Source organism: Peromyscus californicus, unplaced genomic scaffold, assembly GCF_007827085.1.
Source record: "Peromyscus californicus insignis strain IS unplaced genomic scaffold, ASM782708v3 Scaffold_16__1_contigs__length_79575227, whole genome shotgun sequence".
Taxonomy (NCBI): domain Eukaryota; kingdom Metazoa; phylum Chordata; class Mammalia; order Rodentia; family Cricetidae; genus Peromyscus; species Peromyscus californicus.
The window spans coordinates 79199209-79212357 of record NW_026294458.1 but is presented as its reverse complement, the minus strand read 5'-3'; the positions used below and the strand labels follow the sequence as shown (position 1 = coordinate 79212357).

At 45.5% G+C, this 13149-nt stretch overlaps 1 protein-coding gene across 1 annotated transcript in view; it reads left to right on the top strand.

Annotated features, from left to right (window-relative positions):
* Prdm15 (PR/SET domain 15) overlaps window positions 1-13149 on the top strand; it is an 80721-nt gene that overhangs the window by 31587 nt on the left and 35985 nt on the right. Inside the window, 6 exon segments of the mRNA XM_052741345.1 lie at window positions 5023-5265; window positions 8808-8937; window positions 10114-10295; window positions 10529-10623; window positions 10983-11003; window positions 11005-11071. Coding sequence (XP_052597305.1) covers window positions 5023-5265; window positions 8808-8937; window positions 10114-10295; window positions 10529-10623; window positions 10983-11003; window positions 11005-11071 — 738 coding nt within the window.

Here is a 13149-nt window from a genome sequence, read left to right as displayed (position 1 = left end):
TCTATTGAGTTTTACAGTGCTACCCTGCCCAAAGCAACATGCATGTTCTCTATACATAGGGAACGGGAAGAGAGTCCTTTACAGGGAATGAAAAAAGGATGTGCAGGTCACCTGTCCAAATTAGAGAGAGCAGAGAACTCTGGGAAGAACAGGTACAATAAAAAAAAAAAAAGGAGAGAAATCCAAAAGGCCTGACTTCGAGAGAGGCAGGGAGTGTACAAACTAGTACAGACATGGGACAACGATTGATGGAAGGTAAGGCTGTAATTAGCTCCAAGAGAAAGAATGCTAACCACAACTGCTGTGGATAGATCTTTATAGCCATGGTCTTGTAAATACCAGTTGTTGGCTTACACCAAAAGTGCAATCTGAGTGTGTTGGTGGGATTGGGAGGAGTGTGAGCTCTAAGAAGGAAGTAGCATGTATAAGAAAGCAGAACCCCCATATTTCATTTTAAACTGTCAGTAGACTCTAGTATAGTCGGACCTCTTTATCAGTGGCATCCTCATGCCAGCGTTTAAATGGAAAGTACTTTTAAAGTACTTGGAAAACATGAGTCTGTACTGAGTATGTACAGTATTTTTTTTTCTTGTCATAATTCCCTGAATGTAGAGCAGTAACCATTTGCATAGCATTTTTACTGCATTTTTGTATTTTGAGTGATGATGTATATGGCATGTGTGTTGGTTTTTGCAAATACTGTGCCATTTTATGGAAGGGGCTTGGGTGTCTGTAGATACTGATAACCTCAGTTCCTGGAATTATCCTCTATAGTTGTGGATGGGTGACTAGAGAATGCAGAGGAATGGATGGGCAGAATGGGGCAGGAGACTGTTGTTTTCTGTTATGAGCCAATTACAGTTATTTTGCACCTTTCTTGTTGGACTTACCAATATTGTGTGTCTTTTCAAAGCAGCAGCTTTGGGCTTCACTTATTTCTTACTATATTTTTATTTTCAAACGTTAACTTCTGCTTATTTATCATTTCTTTTTGGTTTTTGGAGACAGTTTCATATAGCCTAGACTGGCTCTGCACTTGCGCTGTAGCTGAGGATGACCTTGACTTCTGCTTCACTTCCTAAGTGGTGGGATTACAGGCATGTGCCACCACATCTGGCTCCTTTTTATGCTTTGTTTGTTTGTTTTGTTCTTTTCTCAGTTTTAAGTTGAAGACTTCACTCAGTCATTCTTAAGTTTTTTTTTTTAATGGAAGCCCTGATATTTTCCCTAAGAGCTGTGCTAGCTCCTTTCCACATTTTATTCTATATTGCATCTAAATTCATATGCACACCATACATAGACTAGAAATTCATAAAGCAAAGACTGGCATGTGTATGAGGAGAAATTGCACTATCTCCTCTTATGGTAGAAGATTCCTATATGTCCACTAGAGCAGTTAGTAAATCAAACACTGTTGTTTGAATCTTAGATGGCCTTTTAATAAAAAGCCCAGAGCCAGATATTGGGGTGCAGGCTGAAGGATCAGAGAAGCAGAACAGCCAGCCACTTGTTCTTATCTCTACGAAATCCTCAGCCTAAAGAGAGAGAGTTCCTGTTTTCTCACGCCTTATATACCTTTCTCTGCCCAGACATCACTTCCTGGGATGAAATATGTGTGTGCTTCCCAAGCAAAGGCATGAGATGTCAAGTGCTGGGATTAAAGGTGTGTGCTACCACACCTGGCTCTCTTTCTCTCCTATACTGGATCAATCTCACGTGACCAGTGTGGCCTTGAACTCACAGAGATCCAGACAGATCTCTGTCTCCTGAGTGATAGGATTAAGGGTGTGTGCCACCACTGCCTGACCTCTATGTCTAATCTAGTAGCTGGCTCTGTCTTCTGATCCTTAGGCAAGTTTATTAGGATACACAATAAAACACAAATTTGAGGAGCTTGCTATGCAGACTTGGTGGCCTGTGTGAGTGCAGCATCAGAGTTGGTGTGCTTCTCATGCATTTTTAAAAATGATGTATTTTTATTTTATGTGCATTGGTGTTTTGCCTGCATGTATGTCTGTGTGAGGGTATCAGTTCCCCTGGAACTGGAATTAGTTGTCAGCTGTCATGTGGTACTGGGAATTGAACTCCTGTCCTCTAGGAGAGCAGCCAGTGCTCATAACCACTGGGCCATCTCTCCAGCCTCACTTCTCATGCATTTGTTTGCTGATTTCTGAGACAGGGTCTCACCTTGAACCTGAGCACTTGTCCCTCTGCTTTAACCTTCTGAGTTCTGGGATTAGAGGTATGTGACATCACACATGTTTATGCAGTGCTGGGTGTCAGACCCAGGGCTTCATGCCATCCAGGGAAACACTCAGCGGGTTGCACTTACTCCTAGCTCTTGCTATCCCTTTTATTTACTGTCCTTATTTTGGACCTTGGGCCTGAAGAGTGGCAGCTTCCATCTACTGTGAATGTCTCTGTGACCAGGTCTAACACATTGCTTCCCTCTACTTTCTATTCTCCGAGAGCTCTGCATACCTACTTCAGACCATTTTCTAGTGTTATGCCACATCTCCTGCCCTCCCTCTCCTGTTTCTAGGTACTTGTCATGTGTCCATTTCAGGGGGCAGGGGGTGGGGGTTGAGGGTTCTGCTTAAGAGATTCCTTGTTCAATAGTGTCTGTCATGTTTTTAATTTGTATCTCTGTGTCTTAGTCTTATAAAAGTTTTCTTTGCTTATTTTTCTGACTTGTTTGCTATTTTTCAGTTATCTTAGCCTTTTCCCCAAACTTTTTATTCTTTACTTGGTTATGTCTGCCCCTCCACTCCAGTTTGCCCGTAGCTTGTGCTGTGATCTTGGAATTCCAGTCTTCCTGGTTTTTATGTCAGCTGATATCCTAACAAGATATCCTAACAGTTGTTTTGTTGCTAAGCTTTCTGGGGTGTGGTGGGTCACTTCTTTGGGTTCTGATGCTTTGATGATGTACTTAGCAAGAATTCTTCCCTTTTTCTTGATCCATTGTGTGCTTTCCCTGTAGCTTGGGGAAGTGTTGGCACAGGGTGGTTTTGTTTTGTTTTGTTTTTTGTTTTTTGCTTTCCTGAGCTTCATAGTTGAGGCTTCATTTCTCACTAGGATGTGAAGAGGTTTGGTTGGTTTGTTTTAGCTTGTATATATTTGTGTCATATACCCCCACTGGGGCTTCGGTTCCTTATGGGAGTCATTTTATACCACCTGCCTTCCTCTCTAAAATCTTAGAAGAAGGCAATAGTTGGCTTAGCAGGTAAAGGTGCTTGCTTCCAAGCCTGACCACCTGAGTTCAATCCCTGGGACCCATGTGGTGGAAGCAGAGAACCAACTCCCACAAAAATTGTCCTTTGATCTCCACTTTTATACCATGGCTGCAGCACACCTGCACACAATAGATAAATAAGCATGAAAGTAAATAAATGAATGATAAGACCATTGCAGAGAACAGCTTTCTGTTTCCCTGGATCATTGAACCTTGACACAAACCAGGCTTTGTTGACTGGCTCAGAACCTAAGCCCTGTGTAAACTTCAGTCTCTGTTGCCCCAATACTTGAGCCTAGTGTAGAATGAATCCACATCTCCTACCCAGACTCTATGTAAACTTTAATCTGTGTTGCTCTGTGCCTGGATTCAGAGTAGACCCAAGTTTGTCTCTCAGTCCCCAGGCCCTGTAGTGATTTGTTATCCTGTCTTTACAGCCCAATGACCTGTGAGACCCCAGGGCCTCCAATTTCACTCTTGTTTTAAGTTCCTTGTGTGTGATTGGCAGAGTCTTGTTTGTTTCCCCTTAATACTGCTCAGCTTGTATTTTCAGGGTGTGTGTTCTGTTTTGTCTCACTCTCCCATTCATTTTCAACCAATGAGCTCGGCGTAAGCTTGTTCTGCTGGATGCCAGATCATGTTAACTTCCCTCACAGGCCTGCTCCTTGGGGCCACCCACCTAGCATAGAGTCTCTAATGGAATCAGGGATAATGACTACTTGGCTTGATACTGGTGCTGAACGACTCACATTTGAGAGGGAGGAACCAACTCTGCCTCTGTTGTGTGTGTGCTTAGTCACTCGCTTTTCCTGCCACCTCCTCTTCCTGTCACCTGGTATCCTGTGACCTAGCCATATTTGACCATTACCTCCCAAGCTTACCACTCCATGTGGCACCCTGCCTACCTGGCTGCTCCCGACATCTGTCTCCATTGCCTTTTCCTGGGTGGTCTTAGAGGCTTGCTTTCAGCTATAAATAAGCAAAACCATTTCACTTGCTTGTAGGGTTTATAAAGAATTGTTTAGCTGGGCAGTGGTGGCACAAACCTTTAATCCCAGCACTTGGGAGGCAGAGACAGAGAGATCTCTGTAGGCAGGTCTCTGGGAGTCTGTTCGGTCTGCAAGTTCCATCTTGTCACATTCTGTGGAAAAGTTAGAAAATACAAACTATCAAGGAAGCAAGTCAAAGTTGCCCAGTTTCATCAAGTCAAACACGAGCTGCACAGCATTGGACATTGCCTCTACAGAGGTGCACATGCCCTTCTGGATTTATAGACTGTCTCATGGTAACATCATACCTTGCCTGTGTCTCATTTACTTGTAAGCATAGTTCCAGGATGGGGATGTGACTCAGGTGGCAGAGTGCTTGCCTGGCATACGAGAAGTCCTGGGTTTGAGCCCTAGTGCTGCATAAAACCAGGCATGGTGGGACTTGTCTAATTTTGGCACTTGAAGGTGGAGGCAGAAGGATCAGAAGTTGAGGCCAGTCTGCAAACACGATTTAAGCTGATTGGCCCCATTTGAAAGTTAGCATTATACATTTCTAAAATCAAAGTTCACCATGATCCAGAACCATCTGGTCTTGAACATGTCAGATGAGGGAAACTTGATTTGAAGCTATATGTAAGTGGTGGAGCCATTTCTCTTTAAAAACAGTGAGATAAAGTTTATTTACCTGTGCAGAGGGCACATTCAGCAAATATAACAAAGAAAGCCAACACATGGGGCAGGTGGTAAGCTGGCAGGCGTCCAATCCTTATTGTGTCATCAGCAACCCTTCTCCTCCTGCAGAGCATCTCTTGGTCCACCTGGAGCAAGCCAAAAGCCTTCCTGCAGGTGGCCAGCAGCATGAGGCAGCTTCTGAGAAGGAGCCTGATGCACCCAGGAGGGAGCCTCCCACAGCAGCTGAGAGCAAGAGCATCCAGAGTGCTGTGGCCACCAAAGAGCCAAAGAAAAAGCCTCGAAGGGGGAGGAAACCCAAAGCATCCAAGGTTGAGCAGCCTCTGGTCATCATCAAGGACAAGGAGCCTGCAGGTGAGACGCTGATGTGTATGTGGCAGAGTGGGTGGTATGTGTGCCTTCTCATCTCTTAGTTTTTTGGGGGACCATCTTGGCAGGGAGGGCTTATGAGGTGGGCTTATCTCCTCTCCAGTCCCTCAGTCAGCTGTTAAGAGTGTGATTATCTTGCAGAGTCTTCCACATTAGAGTGTTCAGAGAGCAGATTTTAAATAGATACCTGACTAGCCTTTGTCTCAGCGGGACTGGAGCCCTCAGTCTGGCTGGGTTTTTGTTTGTTTGTTTTCCTTTTCTTTCCTTTCTTTTTTTCTGACTTTGTTTCCTGATAGTCTTGTTATGACTGGCTTCAAGCTCAGTATGTTACCCAGGCTGACTTTGAACTCTTGATCCTAGCCACAAAGCCTCTTGGGGAACTGGGATAGCACACCTGTGCCACCATGCCTGGCTTGTGTCTGTGTGCTTCTCTATCTCAGGTGTGTGTTTTGTCCATGCCATGCTTGTCGGTCACAACTCTTCTGTCTGCCCAGCAGCACTTAGTCCATCAAGTGAGTTCCCAGTATTTGTTGCCCACTGCTTATGAGTGGAAATGTAGTTGGTCATGGCCCTGGCTCTGTGTGTGTGTGTCTGTGTCTGTCTGTCTGTCTGTGTCTGTGTGTGTGTGTGTGTGTCTGTGTGTGTCTGTCTGTCTGTGTCTGTGTGTGTGTGTGTGTGTGTCTGTGTGTGTGTGTCTGTCTGTGTCTCTGTGTGTGTTTGTGTGTGTGTGTCTATGTGTCTGTCTGTCTGTGTCTCTGTGTGTGTGTGTGTGTGTGTGTGTGTGTGTGTGTGTGTGTGTGTAGCATATACAAAAGCCAGAGGATAACTTTGTAGTTCTCTTTCACTTCTGTACGTGATTCAGGGATGGAACTCAGGGGCCAGGCTTGCGTAGTAGTTATCTTTACCACTTAAAAATTCAATCTCTTTTAAATCCAAAGTCTTTGTAAAATTCCAAAATCTCTTTTAAAATTCAGTCTCTGAACTGTAGGAGCCTGTAAAATCAAAATTAAGTTAAATACTTTCTTACTTTGAGAGGGAAGAGCCAAGGCACAATCATAACTCCAACAGTGTAAATAGCTCAATGTCCAATATCTGGGGTTCACTGATAATCTTCTGGGCTTCTCCAAAGGGCCCGAGTAATTTCTCTGGCTCTGCCCTCTGTGGCACACCCAGCTTGTCTTCCAGGTTCTAGCCAGCTCCACTCTATGGCTGTTATTGTTCTTGCATCTCCAGTATGGTGGGGTCTCTTGCTGCAGCTGGGCTGCACTTCCACCAATAGCCTCATCTTCTCTTCATGACCTCTTCAGTCCTGGTGCTTCAGCCACTCCTGAGGCTGCACCTTCACCAATGGCATTTCCTGGTGTCTCACAGTGCCAAGCCTCAGAAGTTCTCCATGACTCCTTCATATCTTCAAAACCAATACCACCTGGGTAACTCTTACACTACCCAAGTTTGGCTGATAACAGGAGGTACAGCCTTGCCTGTCTCTGAAACACAGCTTGTATGTGCTGACTCTGAGGGAACACTTCCCAGATTTCACCTCAGTGATGCTGGTCTCTTCTTCATTGCCACTAATTTCTTTGCTGCAGCTGACCGCTATTATTGTCTCACTAAAGCAAAGGTTTTATTTCAGAGATTCTGGTCTCTTGTTAATTATAGCTGATTCTTGAACCACAGATTCCCAACTCAAAATAGCAAATAGCCCTGATAAAATCTTTAAGGGACTCTAAAACTCCATCCTCTGAATTACTCTCAACATTCTTCCAAGCTCCCACAGAAAAGCTTACCAGTCTTTGAATACTCAATGGCTTTTCTAGCCCAAAGTTCTAGAGTCCTTTCACAATCCTCCCCCAAACAACATGGTCAGGTCTGTCACAGTAATACCCCATGATCCTGATACCAGTTTCTGTCCTAGTTAGTGTTACTATTGCTGTGATGAAACACCATGACCAAAGCAACTTGGGAAGGAAAGGGTTTGTTTAGCTTACATTTCCATATCACTGTTCATCACTGAAGGAAGTCAGGACAGGAGCTCAAACAGGGCAGGAACCTGGAGGCAGGAGCTGATGCAGAGGCCATAGAGTGGCTTGCTTTCTTATCAAACCCAGGATCACCAGTCCAGGGATAGCACCACCCACAATGGGCTGGGCCCTCCCTCATCAATCATTAATTAAGAAAATACTGTACAGCTGGATATGGAGGCATTTTCTCTTTTGATGGTTCCCTCCTCTCAGATGTCTCTAGCTTGTGTCAAGTTGACATGAAACTAACTAGCACACCACTTGAGCCATTGCACTGGCCTGAGCTTGTTCTTTGAGTATGCAGAACCCTCAGCTGAGTTTGAAGGAATCCACTCTGTAGCATGTACATGTCTCTGGAAAACCATTGTCTCTGTGGTCCTCATGCAACCCCTGCCCCAGCTGCCTGGCCCTTCCTGCCTGTGTTACTGGCACTGGGTGCTCTTTAGTCTTGCCATTGTGGAAATGAGAAGCAAGTTTGAAATTAAAGAGAATAGAAGAGCAGCTTCCTTGGAACAGTCTCCACTTTCCTGTTTCCTGCTCTTTGGCCAGTGCCTGTTCTCTGAACCATGTGGAAATATCTGCACATGAGCAGGAGTGGTTTGAGCTCCCTGTGGGACTTCCCTGCCTCTATAGACAGGAAGGAGCAGAAGGAACTACTTCCTGGCTGTCACTTGGAATTGGTGATAGTAGGTGAAACAATAGAAACCAGTGGTTCCAATTATCATCAGAGACGCTTTCTCCAGCAGCTGATGGGAGCAGATGCAGAGACCCACAAACCAAACATTATAACGGGTGGAGAGAGAGCCCGAATTGGAGAGCTCCATTGGGTCCCTCCCCTTGGTACTTGGAGAACCCTGAGGAAGAGAGGGAGGAAGAATTGTAGGAGCCAGAGGGGTCGAGGACACCAGGAAAACAGCCCGCAGAATCAACTAAGCACCACAGAAACTGAGCATGGTGGTACATAGCTAGAATTATGGCTCTTGGGAATAGAAGGATCATATATCCAAGGTCATCCTTGACTACATAGTAATTTCGAGGCCAGCCCTGGCTACATGAGACCCTACTTCAAAAGACAACAACAAAGCCCACAGTGGTTGAAATTTTCTTCTGTATAATCTTCCTATGTTTCATTTCTGACATGGCCATGAACAGAATGTTGACTCACCTTTGAATATCCTCAAGATGATTTATCATACTTGTAAATCTCTGTCAGAGCTCATTTAATAAGCTACAAGATCTGGCTGCATATCCATCTGCTATATATCAATAGTGTCCTAGGCAGGATCAGGAGAGATTGAAGTAGCGTGATGCTTGGGCTTTACAAGGTTTGCATTAAAAACATATTTTCTTTATATAATAGATAAACGCTTAAATTCTAAAATGTTCTACTTCTATCCCTATTACATCCACACTTAGGACGTGCTCCCAGGGGCAGTGCTTCCCCTGTGTTTGTCACAGTCTGTCCCCTACACCGGTGATGACCCTTTTTATAATACTCTTGCACAGAGCACGTGGCAGAGATCATTACCGAAATCCCCCCAGATGAGCCTGTGAGTGCAACACCAGACGAACGGATAATGGAATTAGTCTTGGGGAAGCTGTCCACCCCGACAAATGAAGTCAGCTCAGTGCCAAAGTAAGTCCTGCTTGTATGTGGCTGGTGCTTGGGGATGGAGCACAGGGAACAACTAATTGGTACTAAAGGGAATGCGCCTCCCACCTCTAATCCCCACAGCAGAGCCAGGCTTCATCTTTTCAGGCCAGAAGTGTATGTTCTGGAGCCCAGGAGTTTCATAGTTTCATAGTCCATTCACTGTGAAAACTTTTTTCTTATCTTAAAACACACAGGACTCTTTAAAGACACAGTGCAGAGACACTACAGCTATCTGTCTCCCAAGCCTTTATCTACACAAACTGAAACTGCCCCTAGTGCCCACCATTCTGCTTTCTGTCTACATTCATTTCTAGCCTATGCCCCCCACATCAGTAGGGCACACAGTACTTGCCCTCTGTGAATGGCGTATTTTACTCAGCACATGTCCTTCTATGTCATAGTGCATGTCCAGATCTCCTCTGTAAGGCGGACTGATGTTACACTGATGTATGAACCTGCTTTGTCTGTTTCCCATGGGGATTTCTGGGGGCTTTGCCCCAGCTCTGTGAGCAGTGCTGCTGTGGTTCAGCAGTTGCTTGTATCTGGATTTTAGTCAGTTTCACACCTTGCTGTGCAAGGGAAAGAAATGTTTATGACATAGTTATGATTCCCTGGTGAGTTTTTGCCCTGAAGTTGACTCAGCTGCTGGTGTTTTCTATGCCCTTTGGAGTTGGCAGAATTCACCTGATGAACCTGTGAAAATGTGGACATGTTTATTATTTCTTTCCTGTCTTACTGCCCAGAGGATTTCAAGCACTGACCAGAAAAAACACACTTGGCAGGACGAAGAAATGTTTAGAAGTCAGGTTCAGAGTCAACATAAAGCAGAGTAGAGTTGAGACCGAGCAAGGACGAGAGCCACAGACAGGGCTACCTTGTTTGGGACACAAATGGAGCTCAGGCTTCCTGATGGCCAGGCTGAAGCAAGTGAGCTGCACAGCTGTTAGGTGGCACCGACACCACTATTCATGCACTCAGAGTGTCTATGCTACCCAGGGGGTGGGTGATACTGAGTTCTGCCTTCCTTCTCCTTTCCTCATGGACCAAGTATAGCTGGGAAATATGGCCAGAGAACTTTCCAGGTGACTATGATCAGAAACTTTCTCTCGAGGACCCAACCACCACCTTTCCTTGACCTGCTGTCCATCTCCTGGGCAGGTTCACGCATCATCCAAGCAGCACCATTGCCCTCAAGAGGGGCTTGGTTCTGTCCAGCAGACATGGCGTTCGGCGGAAGCTCGTACGGCAGCTGGGTGAGCATAAACGAATCCATCAGTGTGGCACCTGCAGCAAGGTCTTCCAGAACAGCAGCAACCTGAGCCGGCACGTGCGCTCGCACGGTGAGTGCGCGCACGGTGAGTGCCTGCCCAGCCCACAGGGCAGGGCCAGGAAAGTGTGTGTCCATTGTTAGGTCCTTGCTGCAGAGCTGCTGCAAGGGGTGACCTTGTGGCTGCCTGTGCCCTTCAGCATAGGGGGCACCCAGCACAGCAGAGGCCTCATGTTTCAAAGATGGGTGCAACTTGCTGAGAAAGGCCAAAGCAGTGAATCTGCCTTCTGTTGGCTGGTTCCTTAGGTGACAAGCTGTTTAAATGTGAGGAATGTTCGAAACTGTTCAGCCGTAAAGAAAGTCTAAAGCAACATGTCTCCTACAAGCACAGCCGGAATGAGGTAAGTAGGCACCCAGACAACTGGCTGAACAAGTGTTTCCTAGAGGAGGAGCCATGGTAGAGGAGAACTCTTAGTCTCCAGAGGGAGGTTCCCCCATGCATTCTGAGCCCAGCTTAGGCCAGTGCTCAAGAAGCAATAGGGACAAGGGAGAAGATAGGTGGCTGGCATTTGGGGTACACTCACCTGAGTGTGGGATTCTCTTTCTCAGGCAGTTGGACAGCAGGAATATTCCCACTAGAACAGGGAGGAAAGCTGTGGTGTAGCTAGCCCTGGAAGTTACTAGAACAGCATGCACGGGGTGGGGGGCACCTATGTTGAACTCATGCAGTCTTCCTTGTTTACTGTGTCCCTTTGAGCAGGTGGATAGTGAGTACCGCTACCCGCTGTGGCAGCTGTGGAAAGACCTTCCGCATGGAGAGTGCGCTGGAGTTCCACAATTGTAGGACAGGTGAGACCCCGTTCCCAGTCACGACCCTGCCTGTTAGGAGGAAGGGTCCCACTGAGCACACAGCTGCCTTGGCATCTCCCTGATCCTCTTGCCTCGAGGAACATGAAGAATAAAACTGTTCAGCCATTAGAGAAGATGAAAGCAACTTTCCTTTAGTCAGAAAGGGATGGGTTGTCTCATGTCAGTATGCATTCTCAGACCCTGTCTGAGGCCACCGTGATGCAGGACTTTCATCCTTGCTAACAGGGTGAGCAACAGTGTTGGGTTTGTTCTATAAGTGTGTGAGTAAGAAATGCAATGGCAAGGCTTGAGATGGGAATGCCCACCAGGCTTGTCGGAGCTTTCCTCCCACCGTCAGCCTCCTGAAACTGTCCGCTGTTGGTACCCAGACAGGGATTTTGTTGCCATCTTTGATAGCTGGCAAATGTAAGTGAGCAAGCAGCAAATAGGCTGAGGGGTGGCAGCTCCCTGAGGCCTGGATGCCCTGTGCTCCAGAGAAGCCCTGTGTCCACTAGTTCCCAGGCATTGACCATGAAGCCAAATCACCAGAGGGAGTGTAGAGGGAAGGTCACCAGTGTCTTTGTGTTCTCCCTCTTTCTAGGACTCATAGAAAAATCAGGCAGTAACAATTATATTAAAGACCTTCAGAGTCAGCCTGTGACATTCTCCACTCCTGTGGTCATGTTTCTCTCAATGCTTTTGCTTACCTGTGGATATCAAAATCTCTACCAATTTATCCTGTGTCTGTGGCTGGTTTCTTCTGTCCCCAGCTGTGGCTTGTTGTGACAAGGCTGCTCTGAAGGGCAGGCCAGGCAGGTTTCTGGAGGATTCCTGTCAATGACATGAACCACCTGGGGGAGTGTGTACCTAACCAGCATTGGTAGCCTATGTCTGTAGATGTAACCAACCGTCTTATTAAATAAGAAACACAGAACCAATGCAAAGAAGAAAGCCAAGAGGTCAGAGCTAAAAGCTAAAACCTTACCCTTCCTCCTGTGGTGGTCCTACCTCTCCGAACCAGAGCTACTTCCTGTGTTAAAGTCTTTATATAGAGTTTCTGTTCTGCCTTCTCATTGGTTGTAAACCCAACCACATGACCACCTCGTCACGGCCTGTCTGTATAGACCTCTACGTTTTCTATGATTGGTATTGAGATTAAAGGCATGTGTATCCAATACTGGCTATATCCCTGAACACACAGAGAATTACCTAGCTCTGCCTACCAAGTGCTGGGATTACAAGCATACGCCACCACTGCCCTGCTTTCCTATGGCTTGCTAATAGCTCTGACCCCTGGGCAACTTTATTTATTAACATACAAATAACATTTTAATACAAATAAAATATCACCATATTTCCCCTTTTCTATTTTAATAAAAAGAAAAAAGGAAAAAGGTTATAACTAACATAAGAAAAACTATATATTTGAGTCAGCTAATAAAATATCATCCATATAATGATAAATTATAGATTTAGGAAATTTTTTACATACCACTTCCAATGGCTGTTGTACAAAATATTGGCACAGAGTTGGGCTATTCAACATTCCCTGTGGGAGGACCCTCCATTGAAATCTTTTAACCGGTTGAGAATTATTATAAGTAGGCACTGTGAAAGCAAATCTTTCTCTGTCTTTTTCTTGTAAGGGTATTGAAAAGAAACAGTCTTTTAAATCAATAACTATGAGAGGCCATCCTTTTGGTAACAGAGTAGGCAAAGGAATTCCAGATTGTAGAGAGCCCATTGGCTGAATTACTTTGTTAATTGCTCTAAGGTCTGTTACCATTCTCCATTTACCAAGATTTCTTTTTAATAACAAGTACAGGAGAATTCCAAGGGCTGGTTGATTTTTCAATATGCTGAGCATTTAACTGTTCTTCTACCAGCTCTTCTAAAGCCTGGAGTGTTGCTAGAGTTTTCCTGCCTGGCCCACAGTCAGGATAAATCTCTGCCACCCGCCAGTCCCATAACCGCTCAGACCCGACCAAGTAAACACAAAGACTTATATTGGTTTCAAACTGTATGGCCGTGGCAGGCTTCTTGCTAACTGTTCTTACAGCTTAAATTAATCCATTTCT